Source organism: Salminus brasiliensis, chromosome 11, assembly GCF_030463535.1.
Source record: "Salminus brasiliensis chromosome 11, fSalBra1.hap2, whole genome shotgun sequence".
Lineage (NCBI taxonomy): Eukaryota > Metazoa > Chordata > Actinopteri > Characiformes > Bryconidae > Salminus > Salminus brasiliensis.
Genome location: NC_132888.1, coordinates 40,423,345 through 40,447,491, shown reverse-complemented (window position 1 = coordinate 40,447,491; position 24,147 = coordinate 40,423,345). Strand labels below are relative to the sequence as shown.

Below are 24,147 nucleotides of genomic sequence, written 5' to 3'. Positions count from 1 at the left end.
TCTAATACACCAGCACTATATAACACACATCTAATACACCACCACTATATAACACACATCTAATACACCAGCACTATATAACACACATCTAATACACCACCACTATATAACACAAATCTAATACACCAGCACTATATAACACACATCTAATACACCAGCACTATATAACACACATCTAATACACCAGCACTATATAACACAAATCTAATACACCAGCACTATATAACACACATCTAATACACCGGCACTATATAACACACATCTAATACACCACTATATAACACACATCTAATACACCAGCACTATATAACACAAATCTAATACACCAGCACTATATAACACACATCTAATACACCAGCACTATATAACACAAATCTAATACACCAGCACTATATAACACACATCTAATACACCACCACTATATAACACACATCTAATACACCAGCACTATATAACACACATCTAATACACCACCACTATATAACACAAATCTAATACACCAGCACTATATAACACACATCTAATACACCAGCACTATATAACACACATCTAATACACCAGCACTATATAACACAAATCTAATACACCAGCACTATATAACACACATCTAATACACCGGCACTATATAACACACATCTAATACACCACTATATAACACACATCTAATACACCAGCACTATATAACACACATCTAATACACCACTATATAACACACATCTAATACACCAGCACTATATAACACAAATCTAATACACCAGCACTATATAACACAAATCTAATACACCAGCACTATATAACACAAATCTAATACACCAGCACTATATAACACACATCTAATACACCGGCACTATATAACACAAATCTAATACACCACTATATAACACACATCTAATACACCAGCACTATATAACACACATCTAATACACCAGCACTATATAACACAAATCTAATACACCAGCACTATATAACACACATCTAATACACCAGCACTATATAACACAAATCTAATACACCAGCACTATATAACACACATCTAATACACCGGCACTATATAACACAAATCTAATACACCACTATATAACACACATCTAATACACCAGCACTATATAACACACATCTAATACACCAGCACTATATAACACAAATCTAATACACCAGCACTATATAACACACATCTAATACACCAGCACTATATAACACAAATCTAATACACCATTATATAACACACATCTAATACACCGGCACTATATAACACAAATCTAATACACCACTATATAACACACATCTAATACACCACCACTATATAACACAAATCTAATACACCATTATATAACACACATCTAATACACCGGCACTATATAACACACATCTAATACACCAGCACTATATAACACAAATCTAATACACCAGCACTATATAACACACATCTAATACACCACCACTATATAACACAAATCTAATACACCGGCACTATATAACACACATCTAATACACCAGCACTATATAACACAAATCTAATACACCAGCACTATATAACACAAATCTAATACACCATTATATAACACACATCTAATACACCGGCACTATATAACACACATCTAATACACCAGCACTATATAACACAAATCTAATACACCAGCACTATATAACACAAATCTAATACACCATTATATAACACACATCTAATACACCGGCACTATATAACACACATCTAATACACCAGCACTATATAACACAAATCTAATACACCATTATATAACACATCTAATACACCGGCACTATATAACACACATCTAATACACCAGCACTATATAACACAAATCTAATACACCAGCACTATATAACACACATCTAATACACCACCACTATATAACACAAATCTAATACACCAGCACTATATAACACAAATCTAATACACCAGCACTATATAACACAAATCTAATACACCAGCACTGTATAACACACATCTAATACACCAGCACTATATAACACAAATCTAATACACCAGCACTATATAACACACATCTAATACACCAGCACTATATAACACAAATCTAATACACCAGCACTATATAACACACATCTAATGCACCAGCACTATATAACACACATCTAATACACCAGCACTATATAACACAAATCTAATACACCCGCACTATATAACATTAATCTAATACACCACCACTATATAACACAAATCTAATACACCAGCACTATATAACACACATCTAATACACCAGCACTATATAACACAAATCTAATACACCAGCACTATATAACACAAATCTAATACACCAGCACTATATAACACACATCGAATACACCAGCACTATATAACACAAATCTAATACACCAGCACTATATAACACAAATCTAATACACCACCACTATATAACACACATCTAATACACCACTATATAACACACATCTAATACACCAGCACTATATAACACAAATCTAATACACCAGCACTATATAACACAAATCTAATACACCAGCACTATATAACACACATCTAATACACCGGCACTATATAACACAAATCTAATACACCACTATATAACACACATCTAATACACCAGCACTATATAACACACATCTAATACACCAGCACTATATAACACAAATCTAATACACCAGCACTATATAACACACATCTAATACACCAGCACTATATAACACAAATCTAATACACCATTATATAACACACATCTAATACACCGGCACTATATAACACAAATCTAATACACCACTATATAACACACATCTAATACACCAGCACTATATAACACAAATCTAATACACCATTATATAACACACATCTAATACACCGGCACTATATAACACACATCTAATACACCAGCACTATATAACACAAATCTAATACACCAGCACTATATAACACACATCTAATACACCACCACTATATAACACAAATCTAATACACCAGCACTATATAACACACATCTAATACACCAGCACTATATAACACAAATCTAATACACCAGCACTGTATAACACACATCTAATACACCAGCACTATATAACACAAATCTAATACACCAGCACTATATAACACACATCTAATACACCAGCACTATATAACACAAATCTAATACACCAGCACTATATAACACACATCTAATGCACCAGCACTATATAACACACATCTAATACACCAGCACTATATAACACAAATCTAATACACCAGCACTATATAACACAAATCTAATACACCAGCACTATATAACTTGAAAAAAACAACACTATATACCAGAAATGTAATACACCACTACATAACACAAATCAAAAACACCACTACATAACACAAATCTAATATGCCACTATATAAAACAAATCTAATACACCACTACGTACCACAATTCTAATACACTACTATATAACACAAATCCATTGCACCACTATATAATTAAAATCTAATAAACCATTATATAACACAAATCTAATACACTACTACATAACACAAATCTAACACGCCACTATATAAGACTAATCTAGTACATTTAATGAATATAAAGCCAGGATTTTTTTAATAACTTATTTTAATCATTTTAATCCGCATTTAAATGCTTCTGGGTTTCATATTTATTTATTTATATTTTAATGTTTTTAATTTAAATATATATCATGCACATGCATATTAAAATTGTGCTGGAAGTGTGCAGACTGTTGTTATGTAGTTTATCCCCTGGTAATGTGCATGTTGCTGCTCTGCAGCTCGTGCCCTCGTGCCCCTGCAGCGCGCAGACCTTTATTATGTAGTTGACTCCCCCGCAGTGTGAAGCTGCCAGTGTTAGCCGAGGCGCTGCTGGGGCTCCTCCGCTCCGCCGGGGGCGCTGCTGAGCGCTGCAGCGGGACGATGAGGGGCAGATGATGGCGTGGAGGAGTAGAGCGGGCAGTTGGACAGTATGGATCCGGGCGACAGGGGCAGTTCTGCACCAACGCGGGGCACACAGAGGGTAAACACACTCACAGACGGGCTGTTACACACACGCTCTACTGCACACCAGGGTGAACACACACACACACACACACACACACACACACACACACACACACACACAGGCTGTATGTCACACCACGAGCCAGCCAGGGGCAAACACAGACACACAGGGGGCATTAACTGCCACCCCAGGCTCATGCGCGCGCAGGGGTTTAATTGAGCTCCCAGCAGTGAGTTTTAATATCAGTAGGATTCATAATTTCAGTCAAATAAAAAATAATATCAGACTTATTGTTGTTATGATGGAATGATGATGATGATGATGCTGCTGCTGTTGTTTATTATTATTATTATTATTAGTGGTAGTAGCAGTGATAGGAGTAGTGGTGTTGGGGCAGTGGTGTTAGTGGTATTAGGAGTAGCAGTGTGAGGGGCAGTGGTGTTGGGGGCAGTGGTGTTGGGAGTAGCAGTGTGAGGGGCAGTGGTGTTGGGGCAGTGGTGTTGGGAGTAGCAGTGTGAGGGGCAGTGGTGTTGGGGGCAGTGGTGTTGGGGCAGTGGTGTTGGGAGTAGCAGTGTGAGGGGCAGTGGTGTTAGTGGTGTTGGGGGCAGTGGTGTTGGGAGTAGCAGTGTGAGGGGCAGTGGTGTTGGGGGCAGTGGTGTTGGGGCAGTGGTGTTGGGAGTAGCAGTGTGAGGGGCAGTGGTGTTAGTGGTGTTGGGGGCAGTGGTGTTGGGGCAGTGGTGTTGGGAGTAGCGGTGTGAGGGGCAGTGGTGTTGGGAGTAGCAGTGTGAGGGGCAGTGGTGTTGGGGCAGTGGTGTTGGGAGTAGCGGTGTGAGGGGCAGTGGTGTTGGGAGTAGCAGTGTGAGGGGCAGTGGTGTTAGTGGTGTTGGGGGCAGTGGTGTTGGGAGTAGCAGTGTGAGGGACAGTGGTGTTGGGGCAGTGGTGTTGGGAGTAGCAGTGTGAGGGGCAGTGGTGTTGGGGCAGTGGTGTTGGGAGTAGCAGTGTGAGGGGCAGTGGTGTTGGGGGCAGTGGTGTTGGGAGTAGCAGTGTGAGGGGCAGTGGTGTTAGTGGTGTTGGGGGCAGTGGTGTTGGGGCAGTGGTGTTGGGAGTAGCGGTGTGAGGGGCAGTGGTGTTGGGAGTAGCAGTGTGAGGGGCAGTGGTGTTAGTGGTGTTGGGGGCAGTGGTGTTGGGGCAGTGGTGTTGGGAGTAGCGGTGTGAGGGGCAGTGGTGTTGGGAGTAGCGGTGTGAGGGGCAGTGGTGTTGGGGTCAGTGGTGTTAGTGAGGTGGGGTATTAGTGCTGATTGGAGTTGCAGAGCCGTCCTGAATACAATTAATATTAGTGTTGTTTATTATATTCATATTATTATCATTATTTGTGAAGTGAGAAATTATTGATGATGTGCCCTGAAACGATTAACATTAGTAATTGGTTTCAAGGCCTTAAATGATTTAATGCTGTATGATTTAATATTAGTGTTAGTTTTATTATTAAAATGATTATTAGTGTGTGTATGATTTAATGCTGTATGATTTAATATTAGTGTTAGTTTTATTATTAAAATGATTATTAGTGTGTGTATGATTTAATGCTGTATGATTTAATATTAGTGTTAGTTTTATTATTAAAATGATTATTAGTGTGTGTATGATTTAATGCTGTATGATTTAATATTAGTGTTAGTTTTATTATTAAAATGATTATTAGTGTGTGTATGATTTAATATTAGTGTTAGTTTTATTATTAAAATGATTATTAGTGTGTGTATGATTTAATATTAGTGTTAGTCTGCTGCTGTGTTTTATTACAGAGTTGATTGTAGCGCTAGTTTTATTATTAAAATGATTGTTATTATTGTTGGAGGTGGTGGATTAGTGGTGATATTAACTAGTTAATAGTTAGTAGTAGTGTTACTAGTAGAGTTAGAAGGAGTACCAGTAGTAGAAATAGGAGAGGCAGAAGTAGTAGTAGGGTTAGTATGGTAGTAGCAGTAGTAGTGGTAGGGTTAGTATGGTAGTAGAGGGGGTAGCAGCAGCAGCAGCAGTAGTAGTAGTAGTAGTAGGGTTAGTATGGTAGTAGTAGGGTTAGTATGGTAGTAGCAGTAGTAGTGGTAGAGTTAGTATGGTAGTAGCAGTAGTAGTGGTAGGGTTAGTATGGTAGTAGTAGGGTTAGTATGGTAGTAGCAGTAGTAGTGGTAGGGTTAGTATGGTAGTAGAGGGGGTAGCAGCAGCAGCAGTAGTAGTAGTAGTAGTAGTAGGGTTAGTATGTTAGTAGTAGTAGTAGGGTTAGTATGGTAGTAGTAGTAGGGTTAGTATGGTAGTAGTAGCAGTAGTAGTGGTAGGGTTAGTAGTAGTAGTAGTAGTAGTAGGGTTAGTAGTAGTAGTAGTAGTAGTAGTAGGGTTAGTATGGTAGTAGAGGGGGTAACAGCAGCAGCAGCAGCAGTAGTAGTGGTAGGGTTAGTATGGTAGTAGTAGTAGTAGTAGTAGGGTTAGTATGGTAGTAGAGGGGGTAACAACAGCAGCAGCAGCAGTAGTAGTAGTAGGGTTAGTATGGTAGTAGTAGTAGTAGTAGTAGGGTTAGTATGGTAGTAGAGGGGGTAACAGCAGCAGCAGCAGCAGTAGTAGTGGTAGGGTTAGTATGGTAGTAGTAGTAGTAGTAGTAGGGTTAGTATGGTAGTAGAGGGGGTAACAACAGCAGCAGCAGCAGTAGTAGTAGTAGGGTTAGTATGGTAGTAGAGGGGGTAACAGCAGCAGCAGCAGCAGTAGTAGTAGTAGCGGTGGTAGTATTAGGGTTAGTTGTGTGTGAGCAGGGTCTTAGCCTAGAATAGAGGTACATTAGAGGCTGTATCTGTTGTTGGTAATCTCTCTCTCTGTGTGTGTGTGTGTGTGTGTGTGTGTGTGTGTGTGTGTGTGTGTGTGTGTGTAGGTTTCTCCTTCAAAATCAGCAGAGATGCGGTTTCCGGAAGGCCATGAAGAAGGCGGAGCCGAAGCAGGAGGCGGAGCAGGGTGAGCTGGTGCAGAAGAAGGGAATGGCTCCACCATTAGACCAGCCCACCCCACTCCAGCCCGACAGGTCGTTTGGCAGACTGGTGAAGCCGCTGGTGTTCACAGTGGGGGTAGGTACTGCACTCGCACTGTAACCGGCCACTTTATCAGAAACACCTCAGTGTACAGACACACAGAGCCCACCTGCTGCTGCTATTGCCGTTATATAGCCCAGCCCCACTGGAGACCTCCTCACTCATCCTGAGGTTCTGCTGCTGGGCTGATCTTGTTGGGACGGTCTGATCTGGTCATGTTGGTCAGCTGTTCCTCTTGTAGATGATTTAGTGGATGGTGGAACAGCGGCTGACCTCTGACTGTTCTGAGATCAGTTTAAACCCCTTCCCAGACTCCTCTGCATCTCCACCCTTCTTTCTGATCTGGCCATGATGGTGATCTTCTTCACCCCTCACTTCAACCATCAATCAAGATCAGACCAGACTAAACGTCTGAGGTTTAAATCAGACTCCAGACTCCTCCAGAATAATCCTCTCCAACCACGTTCTGATCATCTGCAGCTGATCTTCTGCTCCTGACTCTGATTCTACACATGAGAAGGGGTGATGGGACCATGCAGTCCTCACAGTTCTGGCCACTGGACACCACAGGAGTACGTCAGTGCAGCTGTGTGGCAGGTGTTTCTGATAAAATGGCCATCGAAAGTGTGTGTGTGTGATGTGATGTGATGTGATATTGACTCCAGGTCAGTTTACAGGCTGTACGTTCGGCGCGGCGGCGATCTGGCAGTACGAAAGCCTGAAGTCTCGCGTTCAGAGCTACTTTGACGAGGTGCGAGCTGATTGGCTGGATAAGTTGCGGCCACAGAAACACGGAGCTTTCCGTAAACAGGTGTGTATGGAAGTGAAGCTCTGATTCCAGCGTTCAGTTTTTATTTTCATAGAAGAAACAGGTTCATCCAATCAGGATTGTTTATTTTATGGTATCTGGGCAGAGACAGCCCACTGAGCTCTCCCATTGGTCGGTCTTGAGGAGCTGGGCCAGCGTTAGGAATTCATTATTAAATTATTGGTTAGTAGTAATGGGTAGATATTAGGAATCAACCAATCTCCAGCCCCTCCTCAGTGCTCAGAGGCGTGGCACAGGCTAATCAACTAGCACGCTAGTGCTAAGCTAAGCTAACCTCTTCATTACAGTACAGTTCCTCTCAGGGGGCTAACTGGAATTAGCCAGGTCGTACAGGTGAGCTTCCGATGTTCACAGCCTAACCGATGCATGTAGACCCAGTGTCACGACTCTGCTACTCCTGACGTGAGCATTGAGTTCTAGCTAAGCTTCCAGAATGGATACAGAACCTTTACTTAATGCTGAGGTTCCTCGCTCTTTGCACATGACAGAACATGTTCTATCCACGCTAAACATGTCCTACAGAGAAACCTCCACGTTTCTGGGGTGTGAAATGTTCGGTCTGATAAGATTACAGATTAAAGAACCTCTGTACCAGGTTCTAGAACAGTGAAGGAACCTCTGTGTTCAAGCCTGTGGAACATCGGGTCTGCGTGTGTTTCTTATTCCAGGTAAATCAGTGGTGGAACGATCTGAGTGAAGGCCAGAGAACCGTCACGGGGATCATAGCGGCCAACGTTCTGGTGTTCTGTTGTTGGAGAATCCCGTCCCTGCAGCGCTCCATGCTGAAGTACTTCATCTCTAACCCCGCCTCCAGTGCGTAAACCCCGCCCCTCCGCCTCTCTCGCGCAGGGCTGAAGGCTTTAAGCTTCTACTGCTTGTTAGCTACATTATCCTTTTAGCTCTGGTGCTAAACTAAAGAAGTAAACTTGGGGCTGTTTTGGTGTTTTTGCTGCATTGGTGGTAAAGGTGTGTGTGTGTGTGTGTGTGTGTGTGTGTGTGTGTGTGTGTTGTAGAAACGCTGTGCTGGCCGATGCTGCTATCCACCTTCAGTCATTACTCTCTGTTCCACATGGCCGCCAACATGTACGTCCTGTGGAGCTTCTCGTCCAGCGTCGTCAGCATGTTGGGCAAAGAGCAGTTCCTCGCTATGTACCTGTCTGCAGGTAAGTGTGTGTGTGTGTGTGTGTGTGTGTGTCAGACAGAAAGCTGGACACGAGCATTTACAGACAGCATAAAGAAGCACAGACCAACAGAACGAGATGCTCTGCAGCTGGAAAATATCTTAACTTATCTTAAATATCTTAATGCTGTGTGTGTGTGTGTGTGTATGTGTGTGTATGTGTGTGTATGTGTGTGTATGTGTGTGTGTGTGTGTTTCAGGTGTAATCTCCACATTTGTCAGTTATGTGTGCAAAACAGCCACAGGCCGGTTAGGACCATCACTGGGCGCGGTGAGTTTTACATCATCAAAAGAAAATAATTATTATCAAAGAAGAATAATAGATTTTTTTGGTAAATTAACTTTGTTATAGCTATTTTTTATTATTATTTAATATCATAAATATCATGAAATAATCATATGATCATTATAGAGCGCCCCCTACGCTTCCTGTAGTGTAATACAGTCTGTCAGAATGAGCGTGTGGATCATATGAACATTATAGAGCATTATAGAGCGCCCCCTACGCTTCCTGTAGTGTATTACAGTCTGTCAGAATGATCGTGTGGATCATATGAGCATTATAGAGCGCCCCCTACACTTCCTGTAGTGTATTACAGTCTGTCAGAATGATCGTGTGGATCATATGAGCATTATAGAGCATTATAGAGCGCCCCCTACACTTCCTGTAGTGTATTACAGTCTGTCAGAATGAGCGTGTGGATCATATGAGCATTATAGAGCATTATAGAGCGCCCCCTACACTTCCTGTAGTGTATTACAGTCTGTCAGAATGAGCGTGTGGATCATATGAACTTTACAGAGTATTTCAGGACAAGGCTGCTCTGTTTAATGCATTTATTGATCCAGGTTTGATTGGCAGTGTTTATTATTATAAATTGATTATATTCAATATTCTGTTTCAGTCGGGGGCTATTATGACTGTACTGGCGGCCGTGTGCACAAAGATGCCTGAAGCTAAACTGGCCATCATCTTCCTCCCCATGTACACCTTCACTGCTGGAAATGTAAGTACACACACACACACACACTCCGATTATGTGTGTATGGGCTTTGTTAATGGTGTGTGTGAGTGATTGGTCGTTAACGTCATAAACACACTTTCCTTATTGACCTTTCGCCGGTCGTGACGTCACAGGCACTGAAGGCCATTGTTGCCCTGGATACGGCTGGCCTGATTATGGGATGGCGCTTCTTTGACCACGCTGCACATTTAGGAGGTGCTCTGTTTGGCATGTGAGTGACAGCGCACACACACACACACACACCCTCTCTCCTCTACTTTGTGTAAATAATCCTCTTGTTTATTTACTGGAAACATGTTTACATAAATATTAAAGAAGCTGATCGTGGCTTATTGATCTGTTTTGCCCTTAGTTTACTGATTTATTAGTTATGAATTAATTATTCAAAACAAACTGTAGACAAAATCAGTCATTCATGATGATCAATAGTTTGTATAATCTAATTATTGCTGTTATTAATTAATATCTGTAATATACGTTTACTTATCAGTAGTAGTTTTAGTACTATTAATAGTATATTACAATATAATTTAGTATTAAGTAATATTAATGTTTAAATAGAAACATTTAATCATGTCATTAATAATAGTTAATTTATTAACAGTCATTAATAATTAATTAACTATTAGAGAATGTTGTTTATTGTTCTTAGAAAGTGTTTGTTTTGTGAGGCAGAGTCACATAGTCACCTTAATGTATTTACACTGTGTGTGTGTGTGTGTGTGTGTAGATGGTACATCATGTACGGTCATGAGCTGATCTGGAAAAACAGGGAGCCGCTGGTGAAGATCTGGCACAACTTCAGGACCCGCGGCCCCGGCTCCGGAGGAAACGGCTCCCTCTAGAGGGCCAGGAGAGAACGACAGGACAGACAGACGGACCACAGACATTCTTACACACACACACAGTAATAATCCCACTCAGGTACATCTTTAATTAACATATTCAGGCTCCGCCCACAAAATTGTTTCTCCGCAGCTAATGCTGCTCAGTAAGACGAGCCTAACAGATTCATTATTAAAGCTCCTCCAACACTAAGTAAAATATCAGTGGGCGGGGTTAGTGGGTGGAGCCTGGAGAGGTCAGCTGACCTCCTTTCATTCAGAACGTGCTGTCAGTCTGTGTGTAAAGTAGCTCCTCCAGTCAGAGCAGTGAAACCGAGGTCATTTTTAGAGCTCAAACCAAACCTCTAAATGAGGGGCGTGAGGTCCGGAGGGATGGTCCAGCAGGGTGGTCCGGCTCCAGAACCTGCAGGCCGCACCGCTCTGAAGCTGTACAGAAACATACATGGTGTAGAATCTGCAGATCTGTTTGTTTGTTTTTTTTCTTTTGGAAAAATTAATAAAATGTTTATTTAAGGTCAGAAAATGACGCCTGGTCTGTCTGTGAGAACCAGAGAACCACATCAGCTCATTTACAGCCATGTGGAAAAGGTAGTTCTCCCCTGCTCAGACGTCTAGTAAAGACGAGTCACATCTACATTTACAACTGCAACACTAAACACACCCCAGCCACTCTAACTTCAGTACCATCATCCATCTGGAGGAATCCCTGATCTTCTTCCTGAAACCTTCTTAACACGATAAAGCACTTTTTTTGCTGTAATGTAAAAAAAATTAAGAACTGATCTTTCAACAGCACTGAAAGGTCTTGTGTTCATCACTGCCAGTAACTAGTTATTATACCTGAATATCATTTGATAGAAGTAAATACAAAGGTATCAACTATTCACTAAATCCATAATGTACACAAGTACTTAACACGTCACTTTGTCCTGAATTATTTCAGCTCAGACTGTCACGAAAGAGTTAAAAAGCAGACTCGGAACGACAGACTGTCCTGAAAAAGTTACACGCACACAACCTTCACCACCTATCACTCAAACATTTCAGAGTAAGATAAAGTTCTTAGTCGTTAGTCCAGATCCTGTGTAGAGTCTAGACTATCTCACACACACTGAGGAGTTACGATAAACCCAGAACCCTGCGTGGAGCGGCTCAGTGAACGTGGTGTGGAGTGTGTGTATGTGGGTCAGTGTGTGTGTGTCGGGTGAGACACTGTAGAAGGTCAGAATGCCGGCTGACCAGTCCAGATACACTCCCACTCTTCCAGACTGGTGTCGGTGGGGAAATTCACCAATCTTCTGGCCATTGTGATAAACACAGTACCAGCTATTAAAGTATTCCAGACTCCAGGACTGATGATTGAATCCAAACCGGCCATCTTCATCCCCTCCTTTCCTCATGATTCCTCTGTAAGACACGGCTACAGCAGCCCCCAGTCCTCTCCATTTAGCCTCCCAGTAACAGCGTCCAGTCAGACTCTCCACACTCAGAACGTGCTGCCAGTGTTTAAACCTGTCTGGATGATCCGGATACGGCTGATCTTTTCTCCCCCACTTAGCCTTTCTGTTCCCCTCAGACAGAGAGACACGAGTGTGTGCTGTGTTTTGGTCCAGAGTGAGCTTACAGGCATCTGCACACACCCACACACACACATGTTAGAGGAGAGAACACACTGTACATATGATCTACACACACACACAGTAATTAGGCTGGACAGCACAAATAATATTATAGAGTGTGTGTATCTTACATTTCTTTAGTCCTGGCTCCATCCTGATCTTCCCTCCATGCTCCACCCTAAACACACACACTGCTGTGGTTAAGATGGTAAAGGTGATAAAGTGTGTTTGTGGTTAATAAGACTGAAACTGCTTTCAGAAACTAAACCCTCTTTAATTAAGGATTCATTAATTGGAGCAATAAAGTGTAAAACTATCGGCACCTCTAGAACTTCTTCTGAGCAGAACTTTGGTGAAGAACCTTCTCATTTCTGCTGCTTTATTTAAGAGCACCTGAGTGTTCAGCAACTCTTAAGAGCTTCTTCATGACTTTGTGTTTCACTGGGGTAGAAATGATGGGGAAATGAGGAGACACAGAGGCCACGTTCCCTCAGGTTCTCCTCAACACAGAGAGGATTAGAGAACCCACACAGGAACACAACTGACCTTCACAAAGCAGACTAGAACAGCCGCTCCATCTCTAAAAAAAGGCCCAAATCCACTGTTAGATCAGTAATGAAGAGCTTTGTCTGGTTGCTGTGTCTGGTTTACACCAAACATGTCCTCCGTTACTGGACTCAAATTATCAAACTCTGGATTCACCTGTCCAAAGATCATTCCAGAGTTCCAGAGGTCCTGGCATTGGTCTAGGTGTTTTCTGGAGAACTGTTTTTTTTTTTTACAGTAAGGAGTTCCTTAATGAAGCTCAAATGTGTTTGGTGTCTTTCTAAAGATAGATGCTGTACTTTGAAATCAACGGTGTTCAAGAGCTACCTGTAGATCCAGTGATGACATTTTAGAATTGTTGTAGACTTCTTTACTCAACTTAAGCTTCTGCTCTTGGGCTGAACTTGCTAGGGCGCTCTGACCTGGCCATGTTGGTCAGCTGTCCCACTTGTAAATGATTTAGTGGACAGTGGAACGGCTGATTTCTATTTGTTCTGAGATTTCAATTAACTCCCTTACCAGACTCCTCTGCATCTCCAAGCTTCTTTCTGAAGGCCTCAGAGAGCTCTTTGAATCTGGTCACGATGTTCCTACTCACTTATAAAATAATGTTTTTATGAATCTTATGAATTTTATGAATCTGTCTCAGTAAGACCACAACTCACAGTAGTTTCTCCAGTGTACAGTGTGGATCCTCCAGTAGATCAGAGAGCAGCTTCACTCCAGACTCTCCTGGGTGATTATAGCTCAAATCCAGTTCTCTCAGGTGGGAGGGCTTTGATTTCAGAGCTGAAGCCAGAGAAGAACAGCCTTCTTCTGTAATCATACACCCAGACAATCTGCAGGGAGAAAGGATAAAGAGTCAGCAGTAAGTTTGTTTCAGCCTGTAGAAGAGCTATATAATGACCATTAATACACTAGTTTACATTAATACACAATTCAATACTACTTTATTTTGGGTTTTACAAATATTTTATTATTTTATTTAATTATAAATATTTAACTTGACAAATATTTAATTTATCAAACCCACTGTTAGTGAAATTCTGAAATTCTCATGAGTGTTGAAGTTCTTTCTACACAGGAAGATAAAGTCAGATCTAATCTGGCCACACTGGGAATGCATTTTAGTGAAAAGTGTAAATAAAAGCAGGCCAAAGTAGATCAAGGTACTATCCAGATATGACACACTGTTAATGCCAGGAGAAAAAAAGCATGCCTGGCAACCCTCTCGTTTTTCCCAGGATTCTCCCTTATGTTGCCCTTCTCTTTCATTGACATCCCATCTAAATATTTTTCTGTTAATCCCACCTAATTTGAACCTTTTTTTTGGTTAACTCTTATTCCCCTCAGGGAAAGCAGGCAACATTATGTAGAACATTAGCTGTAACAAGAAATCCTTCAATCAAACAGCATCTGCCATTAGAAGATGTGTCTACCTGTAATTAACTCTATATAACATTAGAATAAACCCAAATAATCATAAAGTCAGTGATCAATGAGAGTGTCTACCTGTAATTAACTCTATATAACATTAGAATAAACCCAAATAATCATAAAGTCAGTGATCAGTGAGAGTGTCTACCTGTAATTAACTCTATATAACATTAGAATAAACCCAAATAATCATAAAGTCAGTGATCAGCGAGAGTGTCTACCTGCAATTAACTCTATATAACATTAGAATAAACCCAAATAAACATAAAGTCAGTGGTCAGTGAGAGTGTCTACCTGTAATTAACTCTATATAACATTAAAATAAACTCAAATAAACATAAAGTCAGTGGTCAGTGAGAGTGTCTACCTGCAATTTGCTCTATATAACATTAGAATGCACCTAAATACACAGTCAGTGGTCAGTGAGAGTGTCTACCTGTAATTAACTCTATATAACATTAGAATAAACCCAAATAAACATAAAGTCAGTGGTCAGTGAGAGTGTCTACCTGTAATTAACTCTATATAACAATAGAATAAACCCAAATAATCATAAAGTCAGTGATCAGTGAGAGCGTCTACTTGCAATTAACTCTATATAACAATAGAATAAACCCAAATAATCATAAAGTCAGTGATCAGTGAGAGCGTCTACCTGTAATTAACTCTATATAACATTAGAATAAACCCAAATAATCATAGAGTCAGTGATCAGTGAGTGTCTACCTGTAATTAACTCTATATAACAATAGAATAAACCCAAATAATCATAAAGTCAGTGATCAGTGAGAGCGTCTACCTGTAATTAACTCTATATAACAATAGAATAAAGCCAAATAATCATAAAGTCAGTGATCAGTGAGAGCGTCTACCTGCAATTAACTCTATATAACATTAGAATAAACCCAAATAATCATAAAGTCAGTGATCAGTGAGAGTGTCTACCGGCAATTAACTCTATATAACAGTAGAATAAACCCAAATAAACAGAAAGTCAGTGGTCAGTGAGAGTGTCTACCTGCAATTAGCTCTATATAACATTAGAATAAACCCAAATAAACATAAAGTCAGTGGTCAGTGAGAGTGTCTACCTGCAATTTGCTCTATATAACATTAGAATGCACCTAAATACACAGTCAGTGGTCAGTGAGAGCGACTACCTGTAATTAACTCTATATAACATTAGAATAAACCCAAATAAACATAAAGTCAGTGGTCAGTGAGAGTGTCTACCTGTAATTAACTCTATATAACATTAGAATAAACCCAAATAAACAAAGTCAGTGGTCAGTGAAAGTGTCTAACTGTAATTAACTCTATATAACATTAGAATAAACCCAAATAAACATAAAGTCAGTGGTCAGTGAGAGCGTCTACCTGTAATTAACTCTATATAACATAAGAATAAACCCAAATAAACAAAGTCAGTGGTCAGTGAAAGTGTCTAACTGTAATTAACTCTATATAACATTAGAATAAACCCAAATAAACATAAAGTCAGTGATCAGTGAGAGTGTCTACCTGTAATTAACTCTATATAACATTAGAATAAACCCAAATAAACATAAAGTCAGTGGTCAGTGAGTGTCTACCTGCAATTAGCTCTATATAACATTAGAATAAACCCAAATAAACATAAAGTCAGTGATCAGTGAGAGTGTCTACCTGTAAAACTATGGTCATTCTATAATTTGGGGTTCATTATATTTAACTATTTTCTTCAAAAATATAACATTTTACTCATCAATGAAAACATTTTATAATATTACACCAAACTTATTTTCTGCTTTATTTATCGTGAAATCTCTAATGATACTTTTAGTATCAAAATAATGAAGTATGTTACTAACAGACCTTATTATTAATTATTTATAATGTAACTGACAGAACTCTCACCTGAGTGTCTCCAGTTTACAGTGTGAACTCTTCAGTCCAGCAGAGAGCAGCTCCACTCCTGAGTCCTGCAGGTCATTGTTACTGAGGTCCAGCTCTTTCAGGGAGGAGTTTACTGACTGTAGAGCAGAGCAGAGAGCTCCACAGGAGTCCTTGGTGAGAGAACAGTCAGCAAGTCTGCAAAGAGTAGATCATAATCTATAATATTATATTATAATATGATATCATGTATTTACTGGTGGACATGTCCATTTGCTTCTTTCACACTGACCAAGCCCCGATATTCCCCTACAGTCCAGAAGGTACAGTGGCATTATGGGGGTGGTAGGTGGGGGTGTATCACTTACGTAGGTCATGCTGTAAACAAGTATCTCCTGGGGAATAATCTTAAGAACACAGTCTGTTCTAATGCTGGACAAAGATCATCCTCCTAGAATCTGATCAACTGAGTAGGTTTGAACAGTTTCTGCTGCTGAGCTGTTCACTAGATAAGTCTGATATTAATGACTTCATGATGTTCACTAACACTTTAGATCAGACTCAACACAGTCAGACCTTAGACCTGCTTATTCCACATTAGACACTACAGCTGCTTTCTTTAGATCACATGAGGAGACCCGACCCAGTTCCCTCAGCTAGAACTTTAGGCTAAAGCTCAGTGTAACATCCTGGACATTTCAGATCAGGACTGGATCTTTTTTCACTGACGATCCTGAGAGCTGGTCTGATCAAATCACCCATGTTTTGTAAACACTGAGCCACGAGAGCCATAAGGAACACATCTGCAGCTCCATCATCACTCTGGTGTGTGAGTGGAGATGTAGATGTTGTGTTGATGCAGATCTAATACTCACACAGCTCTTCTGCAGACGGTCACAGCTGGGATCAGTCTCCTATAGCCCTCCTCTGATGTGTTGTATTTCCTCAGGTCCAGCTCCTCCAGCACCTCCTCTGAGGTCAGAAGCATGCAGGCTAGTGCTGAACACTGTCCAGGAGAGAGCTTCTTTGCTGAGTGTTTCTCTGATTGTAGATACTCCTGAAGCTCTCTGGAGAGAGACTGGTCCTTCATTTCAGACAGACAGAGGAACAGATTAATGGATCTCTCAGTAGAAAGAGAAGCGTGATCTCCTCTGATTAAGCTCTTAATGTACTCTGTGGTTTGCTCTGAGTGTGTGTGTGTGTCGGTCAGTAGACCCTGTAGGAGTCTCTGGTTGGATTCCAGTGAGATGCCCAGCAGGAAACGGAGGAAAAGATCCAGCTGTCCATTCTGACTCCTTACAGCTTTATCCACAGCTACTTTCAGCAGATCATCTAGTGAAACATCCTCAGAGCTCTCTGTGTATTCCTTATCCAGAACTCGAATCAGCAGATGATTCAGGGTACCAGCCTTAGACCTCTCTATGTGTTCTGGTTCAAAACCACTTTTAGAGCTCTCTCTGTATTCCTTATCCACAGTTCCACTCAGACCATACTCTCTGTACAGTTTTAATACCTTTTCAGATCTCTGTCTGCGATTTGATTTTAAACACTGCAGTTGCTCCAGGTTCTTCTTCTGGTAGCAGTGAAGCACATGAACAGCAGCCAGGAACTCCTGAAAGCTCAGATGAACAAAACAGTAGACCTTCTTCTGGTACAGCACACATTCCTCCCTAAAGATCTCAGTGAAAACCCCAGAATACACTGAGGCCTCAGTGACGTCAATACCGCTCTCTCTCAGGTCCTCTTCATAGAACATCACATTGCCCTTCATCAGCTGTCTGAAAGCCAGTTCAGCCAGTTTCAGAAGCTCGGTTCTGTTGGATCTCAGCAGTTTCTTTGGGTCTCTCTCGTGGTTCTCGTCATACTTCTGGTTCTTCCTGTTGGTCTGAGTCAGCAGGAAGTGGGAGTACATCTCAGTCAGAGTTTTAGGGATTTCCATGTGATGATGTTTGATGAAGCTCTGGAGCACAGTGGCTGAGATCCAGCAGAAGACGGGAATGTGGCACATGATGTGGAGGCTCCTCGCTGTCTTAATGTGGGAGATGATTTTCTGGGCTTGGTCTTGGTCACTGATCCTCTTCCTGAAGTACTCCTCCTTCTGTGGGTCGTTGAATCCCTGAATTTCCGTCACACGCTTGATGTGTTTAGGAGGGATCTGATTGGCTGCTGCTGGTCGGCAGGTTATCCAGATTAGAGCAGAGGGAAGCAGATCTCCTCTGATGAGGTTTGTCATTAACACACCCACTGATGATGTCATGGTGATGTCAGATACTTTCTCACACTCCTCAAAGTTCAGAGGAATTCTGCTTTCATCCAGACCATCAAATATGAACACAGCTTTGAGATCAGCATAGATCTTTGCATCCAGGTCTTTGAGCTCAGGATGGAAGTCACACAGAAGTCTATGAAGACTGTACTGATGGTCCTTAATCAGGTTCAGCTCCCGGAACGGAAGAACAAACATGAACTCTACATCCTGATTGGCCTTTCCCTCGGCCCAGTCCAGAATGAACTTCTGCACAGAGACGGTTTTTCCAATTCCAGCAATGCCTTTAGTCAGCACACTCCTGAGATCTGACCCTGCAGGTTCTGCATCTTCTGGTTCCTTGTGTTTGAGACCTTTATGATCTGGTAGAGGTTTAAAGATGTCTGAGCAGTTGATTGGAGGATGTTCTCCGTGTCTCCTGGGCGTTTTCTCCATCTGTAGAACCTCATGTTCTTCATTCACCCCTTCACTCTCTCCCTCTATGATGTAGAGCTGTGTGTAAATCCTGTTCAGGAGGGTTTTATTCTCTTCTGATTTGATTCCCTCAAATAAGCTCTCGTACTTCTTCTTCATGCTGCTTTTGTGTCTCTGCAGAACTCTCTGCAGGACATTGTCCACTGGTTGCTGAGAATCCTGCTGCAGGGGTCTAGTTCCCCCCAGCAGAGTGTGTGTGTGTGGTGCTGCTTCTGTGGAGCTCTGCCTGATGGGGGTCAAACACAGTAACACAAACATCAGAAACACAAAATATCAAACTACTGAACAGTTTCTCACACTTCAGTTATCATTTTACTGAAGTACATCTGATCTCAGACTCACAGCCACCTCAGCAACACCACTACTGTGCCTGATACGGGGCAGTGGTGGCTCAGCGGTTAGAGCGCTGGGCTATCGGTAACAGGGTTGTGGGTTCAATTTCCAGGGTTGTGGGTTCGATTCCCAGGCTTGGCAAGCTCTGCAGGGCAGTCCAGCAGGTCTAGCTGGGTCCTTGAGCAAGGCCCTTTACCCTCTCTGCTCCCCAGTACACACACCGCTCTGGGCCCTAGTTCACTACCACAGATGTGTACTAGACATAGTGGAGACACACTCCACTACAAACTGCTGTGCTGAGAATGGACCACCACCCCAATCTGCTTAGTAGTGGTCTTATGGTGGTCCCTTTCCAGAGGGGCTAATAAAGTGTACAGTAAGTATGGTGTTTCTGAGTGAAGGTGTGAGGATGGAGGACATAAACTCCACCCTCACAGTGTGATTTCTACTGAGTTGAGAAGATCTTCTTTCTCTCTGATCAACTTCATTACGTCCTGCATCATCAAACACAGGCTGACTGAGTAGATCATTAAAATGATCATTAAAATATGATTAAATGGTAAATGAAATTTCAGTGTTTGGCTTAAAGATGTCAGTTTTAGATTTTAGTTTTTAGACAGATATTTTTCTTATTCATGTCAATAAATTTCCACAGATTACTAATAAACACCAGTACCACAGAGCCAGAGACTGGACCTGCTGGACTGCCCTGCAGAGGTTTAAAGTCAGAACCATGAAACTGTGTGTGTGTGTGTGTGTGTGTGTGTGTATTCTATGTATCAAGGTTCTATTGCTTCTGAAAGACAGAAACTCACTTTGCATCAGACAGTGCTGATCTACTGTGGAATGCAGGAAGGTTCCCAGTGGACCGGTCACTCTTCCCAGACACACAGCTGGGTTCTCGTCCTCCACTGCTGAATTCAGGAGGAAACTCCATGGACCGGTCACTCTTCCCAGACACACAGCTGGGTTCCCCTCCTCCACTGCTGAATTCAGGAGGAAACTCCATGGAACGGTCACTCCTCATAGACACACAGCTGGGTTCCCCTCCTCCACTGCTGAATTCAGGAGGAAACTCCATGGACCGGTCACTCTTCCCAGACACACAGCTGGGTTCTCGTCCTCCACTGCTGAATTCAGGAGGAAACTCCATGGAACGGTCACTCCTCATAGACACACAGCTGGGTTCCCCTCCTCCACTGCTGAATTCAGGAGGAAACTCCATGGACCGGTCACTCTTCCCAGACACACAGCTGGGTTCTCGTCCTCCACTGCTGAATTCAGGAGGAAACTCCATGGACCGGTCACTCCTCATAGACACACAGCTGGGTTCTCGTCCTCCACTGCTGAATTCAGAAAGAAACTCCATGGAACGGTCACTCCTCATAGACACACAGCTGGGTTCCCCTCCTCCACTGCTGAATTCAGGAGGAAACTCCATGGACCGGTCACTCTTCCCAGACACACAGCTGGGTTCTCGTCCTCCACTGCTGAATTCAGGAGGAAACTCCATGGAACGGTCACTCTTCATAGACACACAGCTGGGTTCTCGTCCTCCACTGCTGAATTCAGGAGGAAACTCCATGGAACGGTCACTCCTCATAGACACACAGCTGGGTTCCCCTCCTCCACTGCTGAATTCAGGAGGAAACTCCATGGACCGGTCGCTCCTCACAGACACACAGCTTGGTTCTGGAGGTTCTGCAGGCTTCCCCCTGAGAGCAGATGATCCACAATGAGAGTAAAGTGTTCAGTAAATGCTTTCTTTAGTCTGAGTGTAAGAGACAGTGTTCACTCCTGTAAGTGCTGATGGAAACCTACTCACCGTGGGTCAGAGCTTCCTCCTCCACTGCTGGAGTGATGAAGCTCCATCGTAGAGGGTTTACTCTCCTCACACACTCACACTCTCGCTCTGCTCCCTGTGAACAGATGAACACATGCTGGAAGACTCAGTGTAGGTTAATGAGTGTGTGTTCAGTGTGTAACAATACGGTGAAGATCAAACAACACAGCACTGAGAGAAAATGAAGGATTCAGTCATTTGTGAAACGCTGGAATTTCTTTTATTGACGTCACCAATAGAATCAATCACTCCTCAGTATAACGAACTGCAGGCTAGAAAAAGTAAGTGAACACTTAAATGCAATAACCTGTAGATCCACCTTTAGTAGCAGCAATCACCTCCACCATTCTTTAGACGCTAAAATTAATTGTGTGCTTTGGGTCATTGACATCTCTTCAGCTTGAGGTCCTGCACTGCTACCCTCACATTATCCTGTTAGATGCTGTACCTTTAAATTTCTGATTCAACACACCAAGCTTTCTCTCTCCCTCCCTCTGCTCTGGTATGCTGTCCTCCACCAACCCCCCACGCCTGCAGCACTGCATGTTAAGGCCCACACCTCTCACCAAAGAACCTTTCAACCAGAGAAAGCATCTCCCCAACGATGAAACCCAACACACTGACGCCGTCTTCTGGTCAAAACAGCATTACTGCACCTTCCACTGCTTTTCTACAGCCGTGTTGTTTCAGTTTCTGAAACATGAGACTGGAAAACAGTCAGATCTGATCTGATCTACTGTTCATTTCATATGCTACTGATACACCTGTATACTAAAACACACACACACACACACATACACACTTTCGGTTTAGATAAGAAACACCTTTCCAGGTAATGATCACGTAACCTGCTTTGTGGCGTATCTGAGTGTGTGAGTGTGTGTGTGTGTGTGTGTGTGTGTGTGTGTTCTGGTTGAGTGTGTAAACCTGCCTGATACTGAAGGTCAGAATCACTAACAGAGAGAAACACAACACTACAGTCACACCTGAGGTGAACTGAGAGCACTGCTACCTTTCTGAGGCTCCTCTAGATCTTCTTCAGCCAGAAGCTCTGTCTTCATCCACCTGCGGTGAAAGTGAAAGCTCCTCTCTGCTCTGGGGGCGGGGTTTTACCTGTGCAGTCAAATACCATAACGTCCTCCATATTCGCGCATTCACATTCACACTCCAAGCAGCTACACAGAGATCTGTGTCCGAGGCCCAAAGGGAACAGGCCAGCCTAGCAGTGGATCGGACTCCATCAGATCAGAGGAAGAGACCAAGAACCAGAAGGGAACTCATCCTCCTCTGGTCGACACTGGATAGCAGAACAATCCGGAGTCCGATCTCCTCAGAAGTTCCTACATTTAACCACTAGAATGAGGGAAGTCTGATCAGGGGGTAGTGATTAGATCTGTGAGGATCATGTTAATCTGAAGCTGTGAAGAAGAGCTCTGGATGATTAGCTACTAGCTAGTTCTGCTAGACTTTTGAGGAGCATTGCTGTGAGGATTTGATAGCATTCAGCCACAAAAGCGTTAGTGAGGTCACAATGCTGGATGATCACCACCTAACCACCTAACCACCTAACTCATCCCATCCAAAAGTATTAACGCCCGGCATTAGGCACCACGGTGCCGATAGGGTCATGATGATGATCTGCTCCAGGGAGTCCTATTCTATTGGCAGTACTTCTTCTCTACAGGCACTAGGCCAGGCTGTTTCATGGACGTGAGTTAAGCTGTAGCTAAGTACCAGCCAGCCCTCCACCTGATCATCCACCTGATCATCCACCCACAGTGAAGCTCACACCAGTCTCAGTCTGGAAACCAAACACTGTAAAGCCTGTGGATCTTCCCTCACACCCCATCCCTGACCGAACACAGCCCAAATCTTCCACCTCACAGAATGGAAACCCTGTGCTCATCAGCATCAGATAAGGGTACTGGATCTGAGCTGGACCTGATGGAGGTGTTTCACACCAACAGCAGCAGAGAGTGGAGCTGCTGGAGCAGAGAGGAGCGCTCGGGGAAAAGGCGCGAAAAACTGTGAAGCGCCACAGTTAGCTCAATGCTAGCTACTTTCAGTCAGAGCTGTGAAACTACGGTCAATTAATAAAACATCCCATTAAAAATATCATTATTAAAAATATTATTATTATATTTGCTCAGCACGTTCACTCTATATGACCATATTACGGGATTTTGGAACATGTGAAGCACAAAAATGATCAAATCCAGTCAGCTAGCCTGCGGGCTGAGGCTGCGGTTCCTGTCAGAGAACACCTAGCTAGCTTCAGCAGGCGGGCTACCACCCAGCAGCGCCACCCAGCCGTGGAGGAGAGCTTTCTCAGAAATGCTGAAGGTGTAAAGCCGTTAGCTAACTGGACTGTGTGGAGGACAGAGAGAGAGAGAGCTGACCGTTCCAGCTCCGTCTCCAACTGGACCCACCTCAGAACCGAACTCCGGGGCTCTGACAGGCTCCTCAAACCCAACAGCAGCTTCTGAGAACTTTGCTGCACTTGGGAACTCAGAATCTAACGATTTACCGCCGATATTCGAGTCATTAAATGAAGGAATGCAGTAACTGCTGCAGGTTTGGGGGTTCTGAGGAGGTGTAATGGCCGGTCAGGAGGCTGGGCTACATCACTGCACATCAGCTAGGTTAGTCCCAGGCGCGCAGGTGGACTGGTAGAGGAGTGCTGCGGTCCACCAGCCCTGAATCCCTCCGCTGAGCACCTTCACTACAACACTTCTAAAGGTATATGGTTCTTTTGCAGCCATACTTAATTAATCAGTTAATCAGTACATTAGTATTAAATAATGAAGTGTAGAGCTTCAGCACTTCAGTCACAGCAGTT

At 42.6% G+C, this 24,147-nt stretch overlaps 3 protein-coding genes across 3 annotated transcripts; 1 reads left to right on the top strand and 2 right to left on the bottom strand.

The window, feature by feature from the left end:
- The first annotated feature begins 3,631 nt into the window (after positions 1-3,631).
- On the top strand, positions 3,632-11,441 carry parlb (presenilin associated, rhomboid-like b). Its single transcript, XM_072690880.1, has 9 exons — positions 3,632-3,980; positions 6,886-7,075; positions 7,710-7,850; positions 8,537-8,681; positions 8,882-9,031; positions 9,249-9,319; positions 9,954-10,055; positions 10,187-10,284; positions 10,804-11,441. The coding sequence occupies exons 1-9, from the start codon at positions 3,892-3,894 to the stop codon at positions 10,916-10,918; spliced, it is 1,101 nt and encodes a 366-aa protein (XP_072546981.1). The 5' UTR covers positions 3,632-3,891; the 3' UTR covers positions 10,919-11,441.
- Positions 10,787-12,745, bottom strand: LOC140565080 (stonustoxin subunit beta-like). The gene is made up of 2 exons (XM_072690881.1): positions 12,669-12,745; positions 10,787-12,548 (listed from the first exon to the last, which is right to left on the bottom strand). The coding sequence occupies exons 1-2, from the start codon at positions 12,688-12,690 to the stop codon at positions 12,016-12,018; spliced, it is 555 nt and encodes a 184-aa protein (XP_072546982.1). The 5' UTR covers positions 12,691-12,745; the 3' UTR covers positions 10,787-12,015.
- A 4,518-nt stretch (positions 12,746-17,263) lies between these two features.
- On the bottom strand, positions 17,264-21,175 carry LOC140565078 (NLR family CARD domain-containing protein 3-like). The gene is made up of 2 exons (XM_072690879.1): positions 20,281-21,175; positions 17,264-19,358 (listed from the first exon to the last, which is right to left on the bottom strand). Exons 1-2 carry the CDS (start codon positions 21,120-21,122, stop codon positions 17,264-17,266), a joined length of 2,937 nt encoding a protein of 978 aa, XP_072546980.1. The 5' UTR covers positions 21,123-21,175.
- Positions 21,176-24,147: the final 2,972 nt, after the last annotated feature.

Coding starts and splice junctions, on each gene's coding strand:
- LOC140565080 (XM_072690881.1), bottom strand. CDS start 12,690: ATGGAGCCAGGACTAAAGAAAT. Junction 12,549..12,668: donor GGAGCCAGGACTAAAGAAAT/GTAAGATACACA, acceptor GGGTGTGTGCAG/ATGCCTGTAAGCTCACTCTG.
- parlb (XM_072690880.1), top strand. CDS start 3,892: ATGATGGCGTGGAGGAGTAGAGCGGGCAGTTGGACAGTATGGATCCGG. Junction 3,981..6,885: donor CAACGCGGGGCACACAGAGG/GTAAACACACTC, acceptor GTGTGTGTGTAG/GTTTCTCCTTCAAAATCAGC. Junction 8,682..8,881: donor CATCTCTAACCCCGCCTCCA/GTGCGTAAACCC, acceptor TGTGTGTTGTAG/AAACGCTGTGCTGGCCGATG.
- LOC140565078 (XM_072690879.1), bottom strand. CDS start 21,122: ATGGAGTTTCCTCCTGAATTCAGCAGTGGAGGAGGGGAACCCAGCTGT. Junction 19,359..20,280: donor TCAGCACTGTCTGATGCAAA/GTGAGTTTCTGT, acceptor GACCCCCATCAG/GCAGAGCTCCACAGAAGCAG.